The sequence below is a fragment of the Anomaloglossus baeobatrachus genome, chromosome 10 (genome assembly GCF_048569485.1).
Source record: "Anomaloglossus baeobatrachus isolate aAnoBae1 chromosome 10, aAnoBae1.hap1, whole genome shotgun sequence".
Taxonomy (NCBI): Eukaryota; Metazoa; Chordata; class Amphibia; order Anura; family Aromobatidae; genus Anomaloglossus; species Anomaloglossus baeobatrachus.
Genome location: NC_134362.1, coordinates 38904439 through 38929879, shown reverse-complemented (window position 1 = coordinate 38929879; position 25441 = coordinate 38904439). Strand labels below are relative to the sequence as shown.

General features: G+C 54.3%; 1 protein-coding gene across 1 annotated transcript in view; it reads right to left on the bottom strand.

Moving 5' to 3' along the window:
• Positions 1-25441, bottom strand: part of SF3B2 (splicing factor 3b subunit 2) — a 91198-nt gene that overhangs the window by 40402 nt on the left and 25355 nt on the right. The window contains 1 exon segment of the mRNA XM_075325334.1: positions 23667-23756. Within this exon segment, the coding sequence (XP_075181449.1) occupies positions 23667-23756 (90 nt within the window).

Genomic DNA, 25441 nt, shown 5'->3' with positions numbered 1-25441 from the left:
CGCGTCTCCTTTTAGGAGGACGGGGTCTGGGACCAGATGAAGAATCCTCTGTGAGCTCCGCTGAGAGAGCCCTAGCAGCAGAGGCGCCCTGAGAAGGGGGCTGATGCATGGTCAGCAAAGTCCGGGACAGCTGTCCCATGGAGTCGGCAAAAGACTGGGAGATTGACCTAGAGAAGGATTCTACCCAAGCCGGGGGTTCAGCCACCGGAGCCGGAGCAGCCGGAGGGACCACTGTGGGTGCGATACCAGGCTGAGGCATTGCCAGGTTAGAGCAGGCATCACAATGTAGATATGTGCTCGGTTCAGGCAGCACGAGCTTACATGCAGTGCATATTGCGTACAGCCTTGCAGCCTTGCTCCTCGTGTGAGACATGCTGCTGAAGTGGGGGCTCTGAGCCAGAATGACCCCCAGAGAGTATATAAGCAGGTCCACAACCGGAGGTTGTGGCTTACCAGACCGTTTGTGTGCCCTCCAGATCCCACAGCCCAGACCCCCAGACAGATTAGCAGAGACTTTGAGTCCTCCGCCCATTGAAGGATGCGTTGGACCTCCAACATTGCCAGGCGGCTGCGTGTCCCGCCTTGGTGATTGATGTAGGCAACCGCTGTCGCGTTGTCTGACTGGACTCGAATGTGCCTGCCCGCCAACAGGTGGTGAAAGGCTAGGAGAGCTAGAAGCACAGCTCTGGTTTCCAGCACATTGATTGAAAGGGCTGACTCGGACGGAGTCCAAGTGCCCTGTGCTCTGTGGTGGAGATGTACCGCTCCCCAGCCGGATAGGCTGGCATCCGTGGTGAGAATCACCCAGGACGGAGCCAGGAAGGAGCGCCCTTGGGACAGGGAGAGGGGTCGAAGCCACCACTGAAGAGAGCTCCTGGTCCGTGGCGACAGAGCCACTAACCTCTGTAAGGAGGAAGGCCGCTTGTCCCAACAGCAGAGGATGTCCAGCTGCAGAGGACGCAGATGGAACTGGGCAAAGGGAACCGCCTCCATGGAAGCCACCATTTGACCCAGCACCTGCATCAGGTGCCTGAGGGAATAACGGCGGGGCCTCAGGAGAGAGCGCACCGCTAGCCGGAGAGACTGCTGTTTGATTAAGGGCAACTTCACAAGTGCCGGCAAAGTCTCGAACTGCATCCCTAGGTACGTGAGACTCTGGGTCGGAGTCAGAGTGGATTTGGGAAGATTGACAAGCCACCCGAATTGGACTAGAGTGGCAAGAGTGCGCTGGATGGACCCTTGACCAGAAGGTCGTCCAGGTAAGGGAGCACTACCAACCCCTGGAGGTGCACGACCGCAATCACTGCCGCCATGACCTTGGTGAATACCCGAGGGGCCGTGGCTAACCCGAAGGGGAGAGCCACGAATTGGAAATGATCCTCTCCTATCGCAAAACGTAACCAACGCTGATGTGACACTGCGATTGGCACATGTAGATAGGCATCTCTGATGTCGATGGACGCCAGGAACTCCCCTTGGGTCATAGAGGCAATGACTGATCGCAGGGACTCCATGCGAAAATGCCGCACCCGAACATGCTTGTTGAGAAGCTTGAGATCCAGGATGGGCCGGAAGGTACAGTCCTTTTTTGGAACTAGGAAGAGATTTGAGTAAAAACCTCTGAACCGTTCCTGAGCGGGAACTGGGACAATCACTCCGTTTGCCTGCAAGGATGCCACGGCCTGTGAGAAGGCGGCGGCCTTGGAGCAGGGGGGAGTTGAGAGAAAAAATCTGTTTGGAGGGCTGGAAGAGAATTCTATCCTGTAGCCCTGAGATATGATGTCTCTCACCCACTGATCGGAGACTTGCTTTAACCAAGCGTCGCCAAAGTGGGAGAGCCTGCCACCGACTAAGGACGTGGCTGGAGCGGGCCGAGAGTCATGAGGAAACTGCCTTAGTGGCAGAACCTCCTGCGGTCTTCTGCGGACGCGCTTTTGCAGTTGGATTTCTGATCCTTGGCTGAGTTAGCGGACGAGGCGGAAGGCTTAGAGTATGACCAGTTGAGGAACGAAAGGAACGAAACCTCGATTGATTCCTACCCTTGGCGGGTTTCCTGGTCTTGGTTTGTGGCATGGAAGTACTCTTCCCGCCAGTAGCTTCTTTAATGATTTCATCCAGCTGTTCACCAAACAGCCGTGAACCAGCAAAAGGGAGCCCAGCAAGAAACTTCTTGGAAGAAGCATCTGCCTTCCACTCTCGAAGCCACAAAATCCTGCGGATAACAAGAGAATTAGCTGGAGCCACCGCAGTGCGGTGAGCAGCCTCTAGCATGGCAGACATGACATAAGATGAAAAAGCTGAAGCCTGAGCAGTTAAGGTAACCATCTCAGGCATAGATTTCTTGGTGAGGGAATGCATCTCCTCTAGAGAAGCAGAGATGGCTTTGAGAGCCCACACTGCTGCAAAAGTCGGGGAAAACGCGGCCCCCGCAGCATCATACACAGATTTGGCCAGAAGGTCAATCTGACGGTCAGTGGAATCCTTAAGTGAGGTGCCGTCAGCCACCGACACAACGGTCCGGGCTGAGAGCCTAGACACCGGGGGGTCTACCTTTGGGGAGTGAGACCACTCCTTGACCACCTCAGGTGGAAATGGAAACCGGTCATCAGAACCACGCTTTGGAAAGCGTTTGTCAGGGCAGGCCCTGGGTTTGGTCACAGCGGTCTGAAAACTGGAGTGGTTAAAGAACACACTCTTCACTCTCTTAGGCGAGGTAAACTGATGTTTTTCTGCCAAAGAGAGTTGCTCCTCTGATACTGGCGGATTGAGATACAGCACAGAATTAATAGAAGCAATCAAATCACTAAGATCTGAGTCACCCTCAGAGAAATCGATGGGATACATAGCCTCCGAGCCCCCAGTGAGGGCATCCTCCTCATCTTGAGAGTCAGCTCTTGAGACAGAGCCGTGGGATGGGGAGGGGGAGGAAACCCTGCGCCTTCTCTTAGAAGGACGGGGTCTGGGATCAGATGATGAATCCTCCGTGAGCTCTGATGGACGGAGGTCAGAGGATAGGAGTCCTCTGTCAAGAGTATTAGAGGCACCCTGTGAGGGGGGCTGATGCATATTCATCAAAGTCCTGGACAAAGAAGGGAATTTTGTTACTTACCGTAAATTCCTTTTCTTCTAGCTCTTATTGGGAGACCCAGACGATTGGGTGTATAGCTACTGCCTCCGGAGGCCACACAAAGCATTACACTAAAAAGTGTAAGGCCCCTCCCCTTCTGGCTATACACCCCCCGTGGGATCACGGGCTGCTCAGTTTTAGTGCTAAAGCAAGAAGGAGGAAAGCCAATAACTGGTTTAAACAAATTCACTCCGAGTAACATCGGAGAACTGAAAACCGTTCAACATGAACAACATGTGTACCCGCAAACAAACCAAAAATCCCGAAGGACAACAGGGCGGGTGCTGGGTCTCCCAATAAGAGCTAGAAGAAAAGGAATTTACGGTAAGTAACAAAATGCCCTTCTTCTTCGGCGCTCTATTGGGAGACCCAGACGATTGGGACGTCCAAAAGCAGTCCCTGGGTGGGTAACAAAATACCTCAAGTTAGAGCTGCAAGACAGCCCTCCTCTACGAGGAGGCCACTGCCGCCTGCAGGACTCTCCTACCTAGGCTGGCGTCCGCCTAAGCATAGGTATGCACCTGATAATGTTTGGTGAAAGTGTGCAAACTCGACCAGGTAGCTGCCTGGCACACTTGTTGAGCCGAAGCCTGGTGTCGTAATGCCCAGGACGCACCCACGGCTCTGGTTGAATGGGCCTTCAGCCCTGAAGGAACCGGAAGCCCCGCAGAACGGTAGGCTTCCAGAATTGGTTCTTTGATCCATCGAGCCAGGGTGGCTTTAGAAGCCTGCGACCCCTTGCGCTGGCCAGCGACAAGGACAAAGAGTGCATCAGAGCGGCGCAGGGGCGCCGTGCGGGAAATGTAGATTCTGAGTGCTCTCACCAGATCTAACAAATGTAAATCCTTTTCATACCGGTGAACCGTATGAGGACAAAAGGAAGGTAAGGAGATATCCTGATTAATATGAAACGAGGATACTACCTTAGGGAGAAACTCCTTAATGGGGCGCAGCACTACCTTGTCCTGGTGGACCACCAGGAAGGGAGCCTTGGATGACAGCGCTGCTAGCTCAGACACTCTCCGAAGAGACGTGATCGCTACCAGAAAGGCCACTTTCCGTGATAGTCGAGAGAGTGAAACATCCGTCAGAGACTCGAAAGGCGGCTTCTGGAGAGCAACTAGTACCCTGTTCAGATCCCATGGATCTAACGGCCGCTCGTACGGGGGGACGATATGACAAACCCCCTGCAGGAACGTGCGTACCTGCGGACGTCGTGCTAGACGCTTCTGAAAAAACACCAATAGCGCCGAGACTTGCCCTTTAAGGGAGCCGAGCGACAAGCCCTTTTCCAACCCAGATTGCAGGAAGGAAAGAAAAGTAGGCAATGCCAATGGCCAGGGGGACACTCCTTGTACAGAGTACCAGTAAAAGAAAATCTTCCACTTCCGTGGTAGATCTTAGCAGACGTGGGCTTCATAGCCTGTCTCATGGTGGCAACGACCCCTTGGGATAATCCTGAGGACACTAGGATCTAGGACGCAATGGCCACACAGTAGGTTCAGGGCCGTAGAAATCAGATGGAAAAACGGCCCTTGGGACAGTAAGTCTGGCCGGTCTGGTAGTGCCCACGGTTGACCGACCGTGAGATGCCTGTCGCCAGAGCTCTTTGATCGTCATGAAAACCGGGACCTTGCTGTTGTGCCGATTCGTGAAACCCGTCCGGGTGCAGAGACCATTCTCCTGCGTCCACGCCCTGGTGACTGAGGAAGTCTGCTTCCCAGTTTTCTACGCCCGGGATGTGAACTGCGGATATGGTGTATGCTCTGTCTTCCACCCCTAGCAGAATCCGGCGGACTTCCTGGGAGGCTCGCCGACTGCGTAGCCCGCCTTGGTGGTTGATGTATGCCACCGCTGTGGATTGTCCGACTGAATTCGGATCTGTTTGCCTTCCAGCCACTGCAGGAAGTCTTGCAGGGCAATATACACTGCCCAGAGCTCCAGACAATTGATCTGAAGAGTGGACTCCTCTGAAGAGAGTCCTTGATCGTCTGAGAAAGGGGGACGTTCCTGTGTAGGGACATCGACTTCCCCTCCCATTAGCGAAGAATGTTCTATTGAAGTGGACGCAGATGAAACTGCGTGAAAGGGACTGCCTCTGGATGAGGTGTCTCCTTGAAGGAGAGACTGCACCCCCGTCCTGTAGTGACCGCTGTTTGTCCAGTGGAAGCTTCACCATCGCTGAGAGAGTGTGAAACCCCAAGCTAAGATATGCCAGCGATTGGGTTTAACTTTGAAAAGTTGAGGACCCACCCGAAACTCTGGGAAGTCTCCAGCGCCATGTTCAGGCTGTGTTGGCATGCCTCTTAAAAGAGTGCCTTGACAAGTAGATGGTCTAAGTAAGGGATCACAGGGTGACCCTGAGAGTGCGGGAGTGGTCCCACTGCTGCCATGAACTTGGTGAAAACCCGTGGGGTTGTCGCCAGACCGAAGGGTAGGGCTACGAACCGAAGATGCTCGTCTTCAATAACGAATCGTAGCAAACGCCGGTGCTCTGGAGCAATCGGCACGTGGAGATAAGCATCCTGATGTCTATTGATGCTAGGAAATCTCCTTGAGACATTGAGGCAATGACGGAGCGGAGGGATTCCATCCGGAACCGCCTGGTTTTCACGTGCTTGTTGAGCAGTTTAAGGTCCAGAACGGAACGGAAGGAGTCGTCCTATTTTGTCACCCCGACCAGATCGGAGTAAAAAGTGTCTCTTGTTCCTGAGGAGGAACCGGGATTACGACTCCTACTGCCTGCAGAAGAGCCTCGGCTCGGCCGGTGAGGAAGTTTTTGCGACAAACTGTCTCTCACCCACCGGCCATTGACCTGTGGCAGTTAAATGTCGCTAAAGCGGGGGAGTCTGCCACCGACCGCGGACGCGGAGAGAGAGGGCTGAAAGTCATGAGGAAACCGCCTTGGTAGCGGTTCCTCCGGCTGCCTTCTCCGGGCGTGATTGAGCCCGCCAGGAACCTGCGCCCCTCTGAGCCTTTTGAGTCCTGTTGGACGAGGGCAATTGGGACGTGCCCGAGCCTGGGAAGGACCGAAACCTCGACTGTCCCTTCTCCTGATGGGTCTTGTTTGATAGCTGGGGTAAGGAAGAATCCGTACCCTTGGACAGTTGAATGATTTAATCCAACCGCTCACGAAACAGTCTGTCACCAGATAAAGGCAATCTGGTTAAGCACTTTTGTGGAAGCAGCATCTGCTCCAATCCCTTAACACTAGGAGCGTAACAACACGGAGTTGGCGGACGCCACTGACGTACGGCTCGTAGAGTCCAGGACAGCATAAACAGCTTGAGTCGCAATGCCGACATTGCGAGGTGAAGGACGCTACTGCGGCCAAGATGTACATGTGACCGCGTCCCTCTGCGCAATACTAGCTGAAATAGCTTGGAGTGCCTCTATGGCTGCGAATGCCGGGGCAACCGACCCGCCGATAGCTTCATAGACAGATTGCAACCAGAGGGCTATCTGTCTGTCAATGGCATCTTTAAGTGAAGTCCCATCTTCCACTGCAACTATAGATCTAGCCGCAAGCCTGGAGATTGGGGGATCCACCCTTGGAGCGCTTGAGCACGTCAGGGGGGAAGAGACAACGCGTATCCTCAATACGGTTGGAGAAACGCTTATCGGGATAAGCGTGGTGTTCCTGGACTGCTTCTCTGGAGTCAGAGTGACCAGAAAAGTACTCAATATACGCTTGAGATACCGAACCGAAATAGGGATTTCTTCTGCTGTGAAGCTGACCCCTCCACTGGAGGAGTTGAGGGAGAAATACCCAACCTTCCATTGATGGACGCTATAAGATTATTCACTATAGCGTCACCATCCGGTGTATCCGGATTGAGAGCGGTCTCAGGATCAGAGTCCTGAACAGCTACGTCTGCATCAGCATACAGAGAGTACTGTGATGAAGTCGAGGGCCGTTCTTAGGGAGCTCGCTTAGGCCGTCTGGGACTGTCGTCCGTGTCAGAGCCTGCACCCTGGGATGCATGGGACCCTCCTGGAGCCATGATTTGTTTCGAAATCAGGGTGGCCAGGGGCATTGAATCAACATTGCCCAAGGTCTGTCTGGACTGCGAAGTCTGTAAGATGTTAGTCATAGTCACAGACAATATATCAGCGGAAACTGCAACTCCGTCCCTGTCCCTGGACAGGGATCACAGGTGGTTCTTTTGGCCACCTGTAGCAGAGACCCCGTTGAGTAATTGCACACACTGGGGGTCCTGGAACAGTATCGCATGCAGTACAAGCAGAATAGAAAGCCTGTGCCTTGGCACCCATGCTTTTTTTTTTTTTTTTGCTGTTGCTGTCTAGCCATCTAGGAGCATTAGCCAAGAATAGCGACCGTACAGTGCAATGTATAGCATACAAGCATGAAGTACAATAAACACTTCAGCACATGCAGTACAAGGAGCATAGAAAGCCTGTGCCTTGGCACCTTTGCTTTTCTGCTGCCGTTGTCTAGTTATTCAGGAGCATTAGCCAAGAAAAGCGACATACAGTGAATGTATAGCATACAAGCATGAAAATAACCACTGCAGCACATGCAATCCAAGCAGCATTGAAAGCTTGTGCCTTAGCACCCTTGCTTTTCTGCTGCTGTTGTCTAGTCATCAAGGAGCATTAGCCAAGAATAGCGACATGCAGTGAATGTACAAGCATGAAAATAAACTCTGCAGTACATGCAATCCAAGCAGCATTGAAAGCTTGTGCCTTAGCACCATTGCTGTTTGCTGCCGCTGTCTAGCCATCTAGGCGGGTAGACAGCCAAGAATAGCCCTTACAGTGCAATGTAAAGCATACAAGCATAAAGGACACATGACACTGCAGCACATGCAAGACAAGCAGCATATAGAGTCTGTGCTTTAGCACCCCTGATCTTTTGCTGCTGTTTCTAGGTCTGCATCCTGAATAGCGACCGTACAAAAGTACAACAGGACACTTCGGCATTAGTGGGTCAGCACTTTAGTTGCCGCTTACCGCCCGCACAAAAGCGGGTGTGTGGCGCCGGAATCCTGTGCTGGTAGCTCAGCGCTTGTCTCCGTTTTCCCGCTCTGCGTGCCGGAATGGCTGCCGGCGTCCAGAGGAGAGGGGCGGGCCGAGGGCGTGCCCGAGACAAGAGCGGGAACCCGGCGCCCACTGTGTCTAGTGAAGGGGGCTGGAGAATGCAAATAAGGCTCCAGCCCTCGGCGCTGCTATAGAACAGCGTCTCTCCCTTTCCCTGAGTGACAGGGTGGGGGCGGGAACGAAGCGGCGCTAGGCCGCAAAAGCCGGGGACTAAAGTTAGAAGCGCCGCCGCCGTAAAAGCGCGGTCGGCGCGTCCCCGGCGCACTACAAGTCGCAGCTGCGCCGCCGCTCCAGGGGCGGTCGGCGCGGCGGTCCCCACACGTAAAGTCCCCCAGTAATCTGCAGGGACTATAAGCCCAGCGCACAGCGCTACAGTCCCCGGCGCACTAGCACACCCAGCAAGCCTGGAGTGTGCGTGGCCTGCCATACGGGGACACAGAGTACCTGAAAGTTGCAGGGCCTTGTCCCTGAACGGCACTCCCGCTCCACATCCAGCAGGTTCTATGGGTCTGTGGATGGAGCCCGGCCTCAGGGCTTGGTGGCCGGAAAGATCCCACTTCCTCAGAGCCCCTCAGGGGGATGGGGAAGGAAAACAGCATGTGGGCTCCAGCCTCCGTACCAGCAATAGGTACCTCAACCTTACAAACCGCAAGTGGGGTGAGAAGGGAGCATGCTGGGGGCCCTAGTATGGGCCCTCTTTTCTTCCATCCGATATAGTCAGCAGCTACTGCTGACTAAACAGTGGAGCTTATGCATGGATGTGTGCCTCCTTCGCACAAAGCTTGAAAACTGAGCAGCCCGTGATCCCACGGGGGGTGTATAGCCAGAAGGGGAGGGGCCTTACACTTTTTAGTGTAATGCTTTGTGTGGCCTCCGGAGGCAGTAGCTATACACCCAATCGTCTGGGTCTCCCAATAGAGCGCCGAAGAAAGTCCCATGGACTCAGCAAATGACTGGGATATGGACCTAGAAAAGGACTCTACCCAGGCCGGGGGTTCAGCCACAGGTGCAGCAGCAGCAGCCTGAGAGACCACTGGGGGTGAGACTCTAGGCTGTGGCACCGCCAAGTTAGAGCAACCATCACAGTGTGGATAAATGCTCGGCTCATTCAGCAGGAGCTTACATGCAGTGCATACAGAATAAAGCTTTGGAGCCTTGCTCCTTGTGTGAGACATGCTGCTGGAGTGGGGGCTTTGTAGAGAATGAACCCCAGGGAGAATATACAGAGGTCCACAACCGGAGACCGGCTGTGGCTTACCAGACCGCTGAGCACGGTGTTGTGTGCCCTCCAGATCCCGAAGCCCGGTCCCCCAGTGCGCAGCACCTCAGCAGAGATGCAGAATGCAGGATGTCCCGGAGCAGAGTGAACTCTGCCTGAGAAACTAGGGGGCGTTCCTATAAAAGAGCGGGAACTGGAGGGCTATAGAGACCTGCAGGGAAGGAGGGACGCCGCAGCAGTGGGGAGTGTCCCTCCCCTGTGTAGAACGGCCGCCGGGAGGAGCCGAACCTGTCCCTCTGCATGAGTGACATGCGAGGGCAGGAAAACGAAACTAGGCCTCCGGCGAAGCCTGGGCCTAAATTTAAGCTGCGAGGCCGACAAGCAGGCACCATCGGCGCGGTTCTCTGGCAAAAGCTGGAGAACCCGCCGGAAAAGTTAAAACAATCACATACAGCATACTCTCCCCATACAATAAAGAACCGGGACCCCCAACATAAACGTCTCAGGTACTTAGCTGCTGAGACGCAGGGCCATGTCCTTGGGGATGAGTGCTCCGGTCCAACAGAATCCTCAAGGGGCTGTGGATGGAGACCGGACTCCTGCCAGGCATGGAGACCGTGCTGGCTCCCACTTTAAGCCAGAGCCCAGAAGGGATGGTGAAGGAGCGAGGCATGTAAGGCTTCAGCCTTGTAAGAAGGGAATTTTGTTTACTTACCGTAAATTCCTTTTCTTCTAGCTCCAATTGGGAGACCCAGACAATTGGGTGTATAGCTACTGCCTCCGGAGGCCACACAAAGCATTACACTTAAAAGTGTAAGGCCCCTCCCCTTCTGCCTATACACCCCCCGTGGGATCACGGGCTCCTCAGTTTTAGTGCAAAAGCAAGAAGGAGGAAAGCCAATAACTGGTTTAAGAACAAATTCAATCCGAAGGAACATCGGAGAACCGAAAACCATTCAACATGAACAACATGTGTACCCGAAAAACAAAAATCCCTAAGCAAACAGGGCGGGTGCTGGGTCTCCCAATTGGAGCTAGAAGAAAAGGAATTTACGGTAAGTAAACAAAATTCCCTTCTTCTTTGTCGCTCCTAATTGGGAGACCCAGACAATTGGGACGTCCAAAAGCAGTCCCTGGGTGGGTATAATAACCCCTTGTGATAGGACCGTAAAAACAGTCCTTCCCTACAGGTGGGCAGCCGCCGCCTGAAGGACTTGTCTACCTAGGCTGGCGTCCGCCGAAGCGTAGGTATGCACCTGATAGTGTTTGGTAAAAGTGTGCAGACTCGACCAGGTAGCCGCCTGGCACACCTGCTGAGCCGTAGCCTGGTGCCGTAATGCCCATGACGCACCCACGGCTCTGGTAGAATGGGCCTTCAGCCCTGAGGGAACCGGAAGCCCAGCAGAACGGTAGGCTTCGAGAATTGGTTCCTTGATCCACCGAGCCAGGGTGGATTTGGAAGCTTGCGACCCTTTGCGCTGACCAGCGACAAGGACAAAGAGTGCATCCGAGCGGCGCAGGGGCGCCGTGCGGGAAATGTAGATCCTGAGCGCTCTCACCAGATCCAACAAATGCAAATCCTTTTCGCATTGATGAACTGGATGAGGACACAAAGAAGGCAAGGAGATATCCTGATTGAGATGAAAGGGGGATACTACCTTAGGGAGAAACTCCGGAATCGGGCGCAGAACCACCTTGTCCTGGTGAATCACCAGGAAGGGAGATTTGCATGACAGCGCTGCTAGCTCGGACACTCTCCGGAGAGACATGACCGCTACTAGAAAAGCCACTTTCTGTGAAAGGCGAGAAAGGGAAACATCCCTCATAGGCTCGAAAGGCGGCTTCTGAAGAACAATTAGAACCCTGTTCAGATCCCAGGGCTCTAACGGCCGCTTGTAAGGAGGGACGATATGACAAACCCCTTGCAGGAACGTGCGTACCTGAGGAAGTCGTGCTAGGCGCTTCTGAAAAAATACAGATAGCGCTGAGACTTGTCCCTTGAGGGAGCTGAGCGACAAACCTTTTTCCAAACCGGATTGCAGGAAGGAAAGAAAAGTAGGCAATGCAAATGGCCAGGGAGAAACTCCCTGAGCAGAGCACCAAGATAAGAATATTTTCCACGTCCTGTGGTATATCTTGGCAGAGGTAGGTTTTCTAGCCTGTCTCATGGTGGCAATGACCTCTTGAGACAATCCTGAACACGCTAGGATCCAGGACTCAATGGCCACACAGTCAGGTTCAGGGCCGCAGAATTCTGATGGAAAAACGGCCCTTGAGACAGCAAGTCTGGTCGGTCTGGTAGTGCCCACGGTTGGCCTACCGCGAGGTGCCACAGATCCGGGTACCACGACCTCCTTGGCCAGTCTGGAGCGACGAGGATGGCGCGGCGGCAGTCGGACCTGATCTTGCGCAGCACTCTGGGCAACAGAGCCAGAGGTGGAAACACATAAGGAAGCCGGAACTGCGACCAATCTTGAACTAAGGCGTCTGCCGCCAGAGCTCGGTGATCGTGAGACCGTGCCATGAAAGCTGGGACCTTGTTGTTGTGCCGAGACGCCATTAGGTCGACGTCCGGCATCCCCCAGCGGCGACAGATCTCCTGAAACACGTCCGGGTGAAGAGACCATTCCCCTGCGTCCATACCCTGGCGACTGAGGAAGTCTGCTTCCCAGTTGTCCACGCCTGGGATGTGAACTGCGGATATGGTGGAAGCCGTGTCTTCCACCCACGTTAGAATCCGTCGGACTTCCTGGAAGGCTTGCCGACTGCGAGTTCCTCCTTGGTGGTTGATGTATGCCACCGCTGTGGAGTTGTCCGACTGAATACGGATCTGCTTGCCTTCCAGCCACTGCTGGAAGGCTTGTAGGGCAAGATACACTGCCCTGATCTCCAGAACGTTGATCTGAAGGGTGGACTCTTGCTGAGTCCACGTACCTTGAGCCCTGTGGTGGAGAAAGACTGCTCCCCACCCTGACAGACTCGCATCTGTCGTCACCACCGCCCAGGATGGGGGTAGGAAGGATTTCCCTTTCGACAATGAGGTGGGAAGCAGCCACCAACGAAGAGAATCCTTGGCCGCCTGAGAAAGGGAGACATTCCTGTCGAGGGACTTCGACTTCCCGTCCCATTGGCGGAGAATGTCCCATTGTAGTGGACGCAGATGAAACTGCGCGAAAGGGACTGCCTCTATTGCTGCAACCATCTTCCCTAGGAAGTGCATGAGACGTCTCAAGGGGTGTGACTGGCCTTGAAGGAGAGATTGCACCCCTGTCTGTAGTGAACGCTGTTTGACAAGCAGAAGCTTCACTATCGCTGAGAGAGTATGAAACTCCATGCCAAGATATGTTATCGACTGGGTCGGGGTTAGATTTGACTTGGAAAAGTTGATGATCCACCCGAAACCCTGGAGGGTCTCCAGCGCAACGTTCAGGCTGTGTTGGCATGCTTCTTGAGAAGGCGCCTTGACAAGCAGATCGTCTAAGTAAGGGATCACAGAGTGTCCCTGAGAGTGCAGGACTGCAACTACAGCTGCCATGACCTTGGTGAAGACCCGTGGGGCTGTCGCCAGACCAAAAGACAGGGCTACGAACTGAAGGTGTTCGTCTCCTATAACGAAGCGTAGAAACCGCTGATGCTCTGGAGCAATCGGTACGTGGAGATAAGCATCCTTGATGTCTATTGATGCTAGGAAATCTCCTTGAGACATTGCGGCGATGACGGAGCGGAGGGATTCCATCCGGAACCGTCTGGTTCTCACGTGCTTGTTGAGAAGTTTTAGGTCCAGAACGGGACGGAAAGACCCGTCCTTTTTTGGTACCACAAACAAATTGGAGTAAAAACCGTGACCTTGCTCTTGAAGAGGAACAGGGATCACCACTCCTTCCGCTTTTAAAGTGCACACCGCCTGCAGAAGAGCATCGGCTCGGTCGGGAGGCGGAGACGTTCTGAAGAATCGAGTTGGAGGACGAGAACTGAACTCTATCCTGTACCCGTGAGACAGAATGTCTCTCACCCAACGGTCTTGGACCTGTGGCAGCCAAATGTCGCCAAAGCGGGAGAGCCTGCCACCGACCGAGGATGCGGAGAGAGGAGGCCGAAAGTCATGAGGAAGCCGCCTTGGTAGCGGGTCTTCCGGCTGTCTTTTTTGGGCGTGACTGAGCCCGCCAAGAATCTGAGCTCCTCTGATCCTTTTGAGTCCTTTTGGACGAGGAGAATTGGGACCTGCCCGAGCCTCGAAAGGACCGAAACCCCGACTGTCCCCTCCTCTGTTGGGGTTTGTTTTGTCTGGGCTGAGGTAAGGATGAATCCTTACCCTTGGACTGTTTAATGATTTCATCCAAACGCTCACCAAACAGTCGGTCACCAGAAAATGGCAAACTGGTTAAGCATTTTTTGGAAGCAGAATCTGCTTTCCATTCCCTTAACCACAAGGCTCTGCGTAAAACCACGGAGTTGGCGGATGCCACTGCCGTACGGCTCGTAGAGTCCAGAACCGCATTAATCGCGTAAGACGCAAATGCAGACATTTGAGAGGTTAAGGATGCCACCTGCGGAACAGATGTACGTGTGACCGTGTCAATCTGTGTAAGACCAGCTGAAATAGCTTGGAGTGCCCATACGGCTGCGAATGCAGGAGCAAACGACGCGCCGATAGCTTCATAGATGGATTTCAACCAGAGCTCCATCTGTCTGTCAGTGGCATCTTTAAGTGCAGCCCCATCCTCCACTGCAACTATGGATCTAGCCGCAAGCCTGGAGATTGGAGGATCCACCTTGGGACACTGGGTCCAGCTCTTGATCACGTCAGGAGGAAAGGGATAACGTGTATCCTTAAGCCGTTTGGAGAAACGCTTATCTGGATAAGCGTGGTGTTTCTGGACTGACTCTCTGAAGTCAGAGTGGTCCAGAAAAGTACTCAATTTACGCTTGGGATACCTGAAATGGAATTTCTCCTGCTGTGAAGCTGACTCCTCCACTGGAGGAGCTGGGGGAGAAATATCCAACATTTTATTGATGGACGCGATAAGATCATTCACTATGGCGTCACCATCAGGTGTATCCAGATTGAGAGCGGTCTCAGGATCAGAATCCTGATCAGCTACCTCCGCCTCATCACACAGAGAATCCTCCTGCTGGGACCCTGACCAGTGTGATGAAGTAGAGGGCCGCTCATAGCGAGCTCGCTTAGGCTGTCTGGGACTGTCGTCCGTGTCCGAGCCTTCACCCTGGGATGCATGGGACACCCCCGGAGCCCGGAGCTGTTCCAACTGAGGGGGACCAGGGAGCAATGAATCAACAGTGCCCATGGTCTGAGTTACTGGTCTAGATTGCAAAGTTTCTAGAATCTTAGTCATAGTCACAGACAATCTATCAGCAAAAATTGCAAACTCTGTCCCCGTCACCTGGACAGTATTCACAGGTGGTTCTCCCTGGGTCACCTCCAGCAGGGGCCCCGGCCGAGCAAGCGGCACAGGGGCCGAGCACTGCACACAATGGGGGTCAGTGGAACCGGCCGGTAGAACAGCCTCACAAGCGGTACAAGCAGCATAGAAAACCTGTGCCTTGGCACCCTTGTTTTTTGCGGACGACATGCTGTAGTAAGCAATCTAGGAGGGTATATAGCCAAGAATCACCAGCGACCGTTTAGTGCAATGTATAGCATGCAAGCATAAAAATACAATTGTACACTTTGGCACTAGTGGGGTCAGCACCGGAGGTGCCGCTTACCGCCCGCTAAAAGCGGGTGTGTGGCCACCAGAATCCCGTGCCTGGGTCTCCCAGAACTTGTCTCCCCTCTCCAGCTCAGCCTGCACACAGGAATGGCTGCCGGCGTTCTGAAGAGGGGCGGACCGTGGGCGTGCCTCAGACAAAGTGCGGGAAACTGGCGTCCCACTGTGCTCAATGTGAGGGCTGGAGTATGTAAAGCAGACTCCAGCCCTCGGCGCTGACGTTCTGTACAGCGTCCCGCCCTTCCCCTGACTGGCAGGCCTGGGGGCGGGAACGAAGCGAAACTAGGCCGCAAAAGCCGGGGACTCTAGTAATAAGCGCGGCCGTCAAATATGCACGGCCAGCGCGGAAGTCCCCGGCGCACCACAAGTCCCAGCCGCGCCGCAGTGTAAACTGCTAGCAGCGGCCGGCGCGGCAGTTCCCAACACAATAACTCCCTCAGCAAGCTGTGGAAGTGTGGCACAAGCGCGTAGCGCTGTTGTCCCCGGCGCACTAACACACCCAGCAATGCTGCAGTGTGCGCGCGGTCTGTACGGGGACACAGAGTACCTTGACGTAGCAGGGCCTGTCCCTGACGATACTCCGCTCCATATCCAGCAGATTCCCCAGGGGCTGTGGATGGAGCACGGTCCCTTGTGCCTGGAGACCGGTAAAATCCCACTTCACCCAGAGCCCTAAGGGGGATGGGGAAGGATGCAGCATGTGGGCTCCAGCCTCCGTACCCGCAATGGGTACCTCAACCTTAACAAACACCGCCGACAAAAGTGGGGTGAGAAGGGAGCATGCTGGGGACCCTAGTATGGGTCCTCTTTTCTTCCATCCGACATAGTCAGCAGCTGCTGCTGACTAAACAGTGGAGCTATGCGTGGATGTCTGACCTCCTTCGCACAAAGCTTGAAAACTGAGGAGCCCGTGATCCCATGGGGGGTGTATAGGCAGAAGGGGAGGGGCCTTACACTTTTAAGTGTAATGCTTTGTGTGGCCTCCGGAGGCAGTAGCTATACACCCAATTGTCTGGGTCTCCCAATTAGGAGCGACAAAGAAATCAACCTTAACAACACCGCCGACACAGTGGGGTGAGAAGGGACATGCCGGGAGTCCAGACATGGACCCGCTTTTCTTCAAACTCTTTCCAAAAGTCAAACAAATCAGATGAGAATGCATGTGTGGATGTATGCCTCCTGAACACAATAAACTGGCTAGGACTGGCTACCAGGGGGTGTATAAGCTCAGAGGGAGGAGCTACACTTTTAAGTGTAGTACTTTGTGTGTCCTCCGGAGGCAGAAGCTAAACACCCATGGTCTGGGTCTCCCAAAGGAACGATAAAGAAAAAGGATGACATAGACAGACTTTGTGGGATTCTGGTTAGTAGGGAGCTGATGTCAGGTCCAGAGAGGTAGATCTGCGTATCATCAGCATAGAGGCGATACTGACAGCCATGGGACTCTATGAGCTGTCCCAGGCCGAAGGTGCAGATGGAGAACAGCAGGGGTCAAAGAACTGAGCCTTGGGGGACCCTGACAGATCGACAGATAGGGGGCGAGATGAGGAGGTGGTGTGAGTGGGAGACGCTGAAAGTTCGGTTGGTTAAAGGGCACCTGTCATCAGAAATTTAGCTTTAAACCTAAACATTTCCCCCTCTGCAGCTCCTGGGCTGCATTCTAGCAGGGTTCCTGTTGTTCTTGTGCCCCCTTTCTGACCAAAATAAAGGGAATTTTGTTTACTTACCGTAAATTCCTTTTCTTCTAGCTCCTATTGGGAGACCCAGACAATTGGGTGTATAGCTTCTGCCTCTGGAGGCCACACAAAGTATTACACTTTAAAAAGTGTAACCCATCCCCTCTGCCTATACACCCTCCCGTGGACCACGGGCTCCTCAGTTTTGGTGCAAAAGCAGGAAGGAGAAAACTTATAAATTGGTCTAGGGTAAATTCAATCCGAAGGATGTTCGGAGAACTGAAGACCATGAACCAAAAGAACAATTCAACATGAACAACATGTGTACACAAAAGAACAACCAGCCCGAAGGGCACAGGGGCGGGTGCTGGGCCTCCCAATAGGAGCTAGAAGAAAAGGAATTTACGGTAAGTAAACAAAAATTCCCTTCTTTGTCGCTCCATTGGGAGACCCAGACAATTGGGACGTCCAAGAGCAGTCCCTGGGTGGGTAAAAGAATACTTTAATAAAAAGAGCCGAAAACGGCCCCCTCTTACAAGTGGGCAACCGCCGCCTGAAGGACTCGCCTACCTAGACTGGCATCTGCCGAAGCATAGGTATGCCCTTGATAGTGCTTCGTGAAAGTGTGCAGACTCGACCAGGTAGCCGCCTGACACACCTGCTGAGCCGTCGCCCGGTGCCGCAATGCCCAGAACGCACCTACGGCTCTGGTAGAATGGGCTTTCAGCCCTGAAGGGAGCGGAAGCCCGGAAGAACGGTAGGCCTCGAGAATCGGTTCCTTGATCCACCGAGCCAAGGTTGACTTGGAGGCCTGAGAGCCCTTACGCTGGCCAGCGACAAGGACAAAGAGCGCATCTGAACGACGCAGGGGCGCCGTGCGAGACACGTAGAACCGGAGTGCTCTCACTAGATCCAAAGAGTGCAAATCCTTTTCACACTGGTGAATTGGATTAGGGCAAAATGAAGGTAAGGAGATATCCTGATTGAGATGAAAAGGGGATACCACCTCAGGGAGAAATTCCGGGACAGGACGCAGAACCACCTTATCCTGGTGAAAAACCAGGAAGGGGCTTTGCATGACAGCGCTGCAAGCTCAGACACTCTCCGAAGTGATGTGACTGCCACCAGGAAGGCCACCTTCTGCGAAAGACGTGAGAGAGACACATCCCGCAGCGGCTCAAAAGGTGGTTTTTGAAGAGCCGTCAGGACCCTGTTAAGATCCCAGGGTTCCAACTGACGTTTGTAAGGTGGGACCATGTGGCAGACCCCCTGCAGGAACGTGCGGACCTGCGGAAGCCTGGCTAGACGCTTTTGAAAAAACACGGAGAGCGCCGATACTTGGCCCTTGAGAGAGCCGGGGGACAAACCCTTGTCCATTCCAGATTGTAGGAATGAAAGAAAAGTGGGTAAGGCAAACGGCCATGGAGGAAAACCGTTATCAGAGCACCAGGATAGGAAGATTTGCCAAGACCTGTAATAGATCTTGGCGGACGTTGGCTTCCTGGCTTGTCTCATGGTAGCAATGACATCCTGAGATAACCCTGAAGACGCTAGGAGCCAGGACTCAATGGCCACACAGTCAGGTTGAGGGCCACAGAATTCAGATGGAAAAACGGGCCTTGTGACAGCAAGTCTGGGCGGTCTGGAAGTGCCCACGGTTGACCCACCGTGAGATGCCACAGATCCGGATACCACGACCGCCTCGGCCAGTCTGGAGCGAGAAGAATGGCGCGACGGCAGTCGGACCTGATCTTGCGTAGCACTCTGGGCAGCATCGCCAGAGGGGGAAACACATAAGGCAGTCGAAATTGCGACCAATCCTGGACTAAAGCGTCCGCTGCCAGAGCTCTGTGATCCTGAGACCGTGCCATGAAGGCCGGGACCTTGTTGTTGTGCCGTGACGCCATGAGATCGACGTCCGGCGTTCCCCAGCGGCGACAGATCTCTCGAAACACGTCTGGGTGCAGAGACCATTCCCCCGCGTCCATGCCCTGACGACTGAGAAAATCTGCTTCCCAGTTTTCTACGCCCGGGATGTGAACTGCGGAGATGGTGGAGCCTGTGGCTTCCACCCACTGCAGAATCCGCCGGACTTCCTGGAAGGCTTGACGACTGCGAGTGCCGCCTTGGTGGTTGATGTAGGCGACGGCAGTGGCGTTGTCCGACTGTATTCGGATCTGCCTGCCCTCCAGCCACCGATGGAAAGCCAATAGGGCTAGATATACTGCCCTTATCTCCAGGATATTGATCTGAAGGGACGATTCTATCGGAGTCCAGGTTCCTTGAGCCCTGTGGTGGAGAAAAACCGCTCCCCAACCTGACAGGCTCGCGTCCGTGGTGACCACGGCCCAGGTTGGGGGTAGGAAGGATTTTCCCCGAGACAGAGATGTGGGTAGGAGCCACCACTGAAGTGATGTTTTGGTTGCAAGGGAAAGAGATGTTCTTGTCGAGGGAAGCCGCACTCTTGTCCCTTTTGCGAAGAATGTCCCATTGGAGTGGCCATAGATGGAATTGCGCGAACGGCACTGCCTCCATAGCTGCAACCATCTTCCCCAGGAAGTGCATGAGGCGCCTTAAGGGGTGTGACTGACTCCGAAGAAGTGATTGCACCCCCGCCTGCAGAGAAAGCAGTTTGTCCCGCGGTAGCTTGACTAACGCTGGCTGGGTATGAAACTCCATCCCGAGGTAAGTCAGTGATTGGGTCGGTGTCAACTTGGATTTCGGGAAATTGATGATCCACCCGAACTGCTGAAGAGTCGCCAGAGCGACGGTAAGGCTTTGTTGACACGCCACCCGAGAAGGGGCCCTGACTAGGAGATTGTCTAAGTAGGGGATCACCGAGTGGCCCTGAGAGTGCAGGACCGCCACGACGGATGCCATGACTTTGGTGAAAACCCGTGGGGCTGTCGCCAGGCCGAAAGGCAATGCCACGAACTGGAGGTGTTCGTCTCCGATGGCGAAACGCAGGAAACGTTGATGTTCGGGTGCGATCAGCACGTGGAGATAAGCATCCTTGATGTCGATCGATGCTAGGAAGTCTCCTTGTGACATCGAGGCGATGACCGAGCGGAGACATTCCATCCGAAACCGTCTGGTTCTCACATGTCTGTTGAGTAGCTTGAGGTCCAGAACGGGACGGAATGACCCGTCCTTTTTTGGCACCACGAACAAGTTGGAGTAAAATCCGCGACCACGTTCCTGAAGGGAAACGGGAATCACAACTCCTTCCATCTTCAGAGCGTCCACTGCCTGAAAAAGTGCGTCGGCCTGTGCGGGGGCGAAGAGGTTCTGAAGAAACGAGCCGTAGGTCGGGAGCTGAACTCTATCCTGTAACCATGAGACAGAATGTCTCTCACCCATCGGTCTTGAACGTGTGGCCACCAGGCGTCACCAAAGCGGGAGAGCCTGCCACCGACCGAGGATGTGGCTAGGGGAGGCCGAGAGTCATGAGGAGGCCGTCTTGGAGGCAGTGCCTCCTGCGGCCTTTTGGGGGCGTGACTTGGACCGCCCCGCATAGGAGTTCCTCTGGCCTTTCTCCGGCCTGTTGGACGAAGAGGATTGGGGCTTGGCGGAGGGACGAAAGGACCGAAACCTCGATTGGATTTTTCTCTGCTGAGGTCTCTTAGGTTTGGACTGGGGTAAGGAGGAGTCCTTTCCCTTGGATTCCTTAATAATCTCATCCAATCGTTCGCCAAATAAACGGTCGCCAGAAAAAGGCAAACCAGTTAAGAACCTTTTGGAAGCCGAGTCTGCTTTCCATTCGCGCAGCCACATGGCCCTGCGGACTGCCACGGAGTTAGCAGATGCTACAGCCGCCGACTCTTCTACAGGAGGAGGCGGGGGTGAGAGATCCAACACCTGGTTGATGGACGAGATAAGATCATTTACTAAGGCATCCCCCTCAGGTGTATCAAGGTTAAGGGCGAAGTCAGGGTCAGAGCCCTGAGCTCCCACGTCCGCCTCGTCTTCCTGAGAGTCCTCAAGCTGGGATCCCGAGCAGCGTGAGGAGGCCGGGGAAGAGTCCCAGCGAGGCCGCTTAGCCGGTCTGGGACTGCGGTCCGGGCAGGAGTCCTCCGCCTGAGACCTAGGGGCTAACCTGGGAGCGGGCTGCGGCGCGGACCGAGAGGGGCCTGGAGGAGACAAGCTAACCGGGGCCGGGGCCTGTGAAGGGCCCGGTCTGGACTGCAATGCCTCAAGGAGCTTAGATGACCATTTGTCCATAGACTGTGCAATGGATTGAGAAAGTGACAGAGAGTTTCTCAGCGAAAGAGGCCAACACCGGTGACTCTGTCCCTGCAGCCTGCTCAGGGGGAGCAGGAGGATCTACATGAGCCGAGGGGCCCACAAGTGCCCGAGGCTCCGGCTGAGCAAGCGTGGCAGGGGTCGAGCATTGCTCACAGTGAGGGTAGGTGGAACCCGCAGGCAACATAGCCCCACAAGAGGTACAGGCTCAAAGCATAAAACTGAGGAGCCCGTGGTCCACGGGAGGGTGTATAGGCAGAGGGGAGGGGTTACACTTTTTAAAGTGTAATACTTTGTGTGGCCTCCAGAGGCAGAAGCTATACACCCAATTGTCTGGGTCTCCCAATGGAGCGACAAAGAAAAAGACTTTATAAAGTGGTACCTTTTTGTATTCAAATCTTGATAATGGTACACGGGGGCGGGCTCTCTGATGGCCGTTACTGTCCTTTCTGGCGATTTACGCAGTCCCCCAATGCTCCATTCCATACTTTCGGACGCCGCCCTCTGCGCCCGAGGTGCCGCGCACGCGAGAACCGCTGGTCACGTGTGTCGCAGGCACGAGATTATGGGCAGCGCTGTGATTGCATCGCAAGTGCCCGCCCATCAACTCGTGGCCACGCTCTCCCCTCTGCCTCCAGCGTTCTGCGCAAGCACTGGCCAGATGACCCGACGTCACCTCTTTCCCATCTTACCTTGCAGCAGGAAATAGATGGGAGGAGCGGAGCAGGACACCACCGGTTACGACAGGTTACGTCGGGTCATCTGGCCAGCGCTCGCGCAGTACGCTGGAGGCAGAGGGGAGAGCGTGGCCACGAGATGATGGGCGGGTACTTGCGATGCAATCACAGCGCCGCCAATAATCTCGTGCCTGCGACACATGTCACCAGTGGTCCTCGCGTGCGCGGCACCTTTGGCACAGTGGGCGGCGTCCTGAAGTATGGAATGGAGCGATGGGGGACGGCGTAAATCGCCAGAAAGGACAGTAACGGACACCAGAGAGCCCGCCCCCGTGTACCATTATCAAGATTTGAATACAAAAAGGTACCACTTTATAAAGTCTTTATTTTGGTCAGAAAGAGGGCACAAGAACAACAGGAACCTTACTAGAATGCAGCCCAGGAGCTGCAGAGGGGGAAACGTTTAGGTTTAAAACTAAATTTCTGATGACAGGTTCCCTTTAAGTATAAAGAGACCCAAGATAGGGTTAAGTCTGTGATGCCCATAGATGAGAGAATCTGTAGTAGGAGGGAGTGGTCTACTGTGTCAAAGGCAAAGGACAGGTCCAGGAGGAGGAGGATAGAGTAGTGTCGCTTGGCTTTTGCGGTTTAGTAGCTCGTTGGTGACTTTGGTTAGGGCAGTTTCAGTGGAATGATGGGGTTGGAAGCCAGATTGTAACCGGTCAAAGAGGGAGCAGAGGAGAGGTATGAGGACAATTCGTGATGGACATGCTGTTCTAGTAGTTTTGAGGCATAGGGGAGAAGTGATATGGGGCGATAGTTTGACACAGAAGAAGGGTCAAGGGAGGGCTTTTTGAGGATGGGTGTAATGGAGGCATGTTTAAAGCATGAAGGGAATACACCAGTTATTAGTGATAGGTTGAAGAGATGGGTTAGGGTCGGAAGGAAGACTGTAGTTTGGGGATGAGGTGGGATGGCAGTGGGTCAAGCAGGCAGATTGTGAGATGTGATCTTGAGAGTAGAATGGAAAGATGATCTGTCATGGTGGAGAAGCTGGATTTGGAGGAAGAAGGCTGAGTAGTTGTGAGGAGTAGTTGTGAGGAGGGGCTGTGTGGATTGTGGGCCAAAGCTTGATCAGCATCCCCACTGATCAGTCGTTATCACCTACAGCAGCAACCTGAAGTCAGCAGATCATCGTCACAATGTTTAGTGGCTGCTGCTGGATACTACAGATCAGCTAGTACAGATCAGCTAGTATTCTCCTCCATAGGAGCTGGCCTGCAGTACCCGGCAGTGGCCACTATACATTGTGGTGGCGCTCTGCTCTGTATATGGTTTCCATCCTGCCACCAAAGCTGAAATACAGCACATAAGTGGCAGAGGCAGACCCTACTCATCTTATACTCTTACAGGAGCCATGTATGACTATTTTATTGCATTCTCAGGAAGCAGATAGGTACCAACTAACTGCCTGTTCTGGCCGGCCAAGTCATAGATGCCACTGACAGCTCCTGCTGCTTTATTTGACCCCATGTCAACAGAGCAGCTCTTCCTCTTCCGGACAGTTGATGGGGGCGTCACCGCCAAGGACATGTGGATTGACAGCCGGCTGCCCATAATTAGGCAGCACAGGAGCAGTGATATGATCAGACCATGTCCCTGTACGGTCAGACACAGCCATTACACAGTACACAGCAGACACATAATAAAGGAACATTATTTTTAAATCACATCCAATTGTGGAAATTGTTATTGTTCTCAGATCTATTGACTAAAATCAACTTTGTTCCCCTTTAGCTATTTTCATGTATTAATGAAATTGACTTTGTTCCTCAAGTACTACATTATTCTTCTGATACCTTTAATCGGGGTAAAGTGATCCAGTAATTTTACACCGAGACAGATATTTTTTATTTGTTTTCACCGTTCACTCACCGGTCCTACCGGCATCCCCAAAGTTATCCTCAGCTCATCAGAAAGGTCGCCCGGCTTCTTCTCCTTTAAACGAGTCTCAAATTCTTTTCCCTGAAATGTGGAGTCATGAAATGAGTTGTCTTAATAGTATACGGCCCGGACAGTAACTCACGTCAGTGCACGGATATTACAGGCCCCATTCAAACACTTAAAGGGGTTCTCCACTACTTTGACACTGATGGTCTATCTTTAGGATTGGTTGATCGGCCTAGGTCTGACACACTGCACCACTGCCGATCAGCTGACCTCGGTCCCGACGGCGGCAGCAGCAGGCGGCCGGAAATGCTAAATTCCGGCGCTGCTCTCTTTTCTGATAGCGACCACGATCCGCCTCCCATTCTAAATCAATAGGAGGTGGATGTGCAATACCCGGCCGCGATAAGAAGACAGAGCAGAGTCGGAAGTGAGTATTTCCGGCTGTGTGCTGCTGCCACCGCCGGGACTGAGATCAGCAGGGGTGCGGCGTGTTGGACCCCGCCCGATCAGACAATGATGACCTATAGAGTTGAGGGATTTGCTAATAATCCGGGTCCGGCGGATCAGAGTCGGGTTGATATGTAAGTCCGAGATCTGATCCGGAATCCAGCCAATATATGGTGGGAGAGAGGGAGACGGTGGGAGAGAGGGAGACGGTGGGAGAGAGGGAGACGGTGGGAGAGAGGGAGACGGTGGGAGAGAGGGAGACGGTGGGAGAGAGGGAGACGGTGGGAGAGAGGGAGACGGTGGGAGAGAGGGAGACGGTGGGAGAGAGGGAGACGGTGGGAGAGAGGGAGACGGTGGGAGAGAGGGAGACGGTGGGAGAGAGGGAGACGGTGGGAGAGAGGGAGACGGTGGGAGAGAGACGGTGGGAGAGAGACGGTGGGAGAGAGACGGTGGGAGAGAGACGGTGGGAGAGAGACGGTGGGAGAGAGACGGTGGGAGAGAGACGGTGGGAGAGAGACGGTGGGAGAGAGACGGTGGGAGAGAGACGGTGGGAGAGAGACGGTGGGAGAGAGACGGTGGGAGAGAGACGGTGGGAGAGAGACGGTGGGAGAGAGACGGTGGGAGAGAGACGGTGGGAGAGAGACGGTGGGAGAGAGACGGTGGGAGAGAGACGGTGGGAGAGAGACGGTGGGAGAGAGACGGTGGGAGAGAGACGGTGGGAGAGAGACGGTGGGAGAGAGACGGTGGGAGAGAGACGGTGGGAGAGAGACGGTGGGAGAGAGACGGTGGGAGAGAGACGGTGGGAGAGAGACGGTGGGAGAGAGACGGTGGGAGAGAGACGGTGGGAGAGAGACGGTGGGAGAGAGACGGTGGGAGAGAGACGGTGGGAGAGAGACGGTGGGAGAGAGACGGTGGGAGAGAGACGGTGGGAGAGAGACGGTGGGAGAGAGACGGTGGGAGAGAGACGGTGGGAGAGAGACGGTGGGAGAGAGACGGTGGGAGAGAGACGGTGGGAGAGAGACGGTGGGAGAGAGACGGTGGGAGAGAGACGGTGGGAGAGAGACGGTGGGAGAGAGACGGTGGGAGAGAGACGGTGGGAGAGAGACGGTGGGAGAGAGACGGTGGGAGAGAGACGGTGGGAGAGAGACGGTGGGAGAGAGACGGTGGGAGAGAGACGGTGGGAGAGAGACGGTGGGAGAGAGACGGTGGGAGAGAGACGGTGGGAGAGAGACGGTGGGAGAGAGACGGTGGGAGAGAGACGGTGGGAGAGAGACGGTGGGAGAGAGACGGTGGGAGAGAGACGGTGGGAGAGA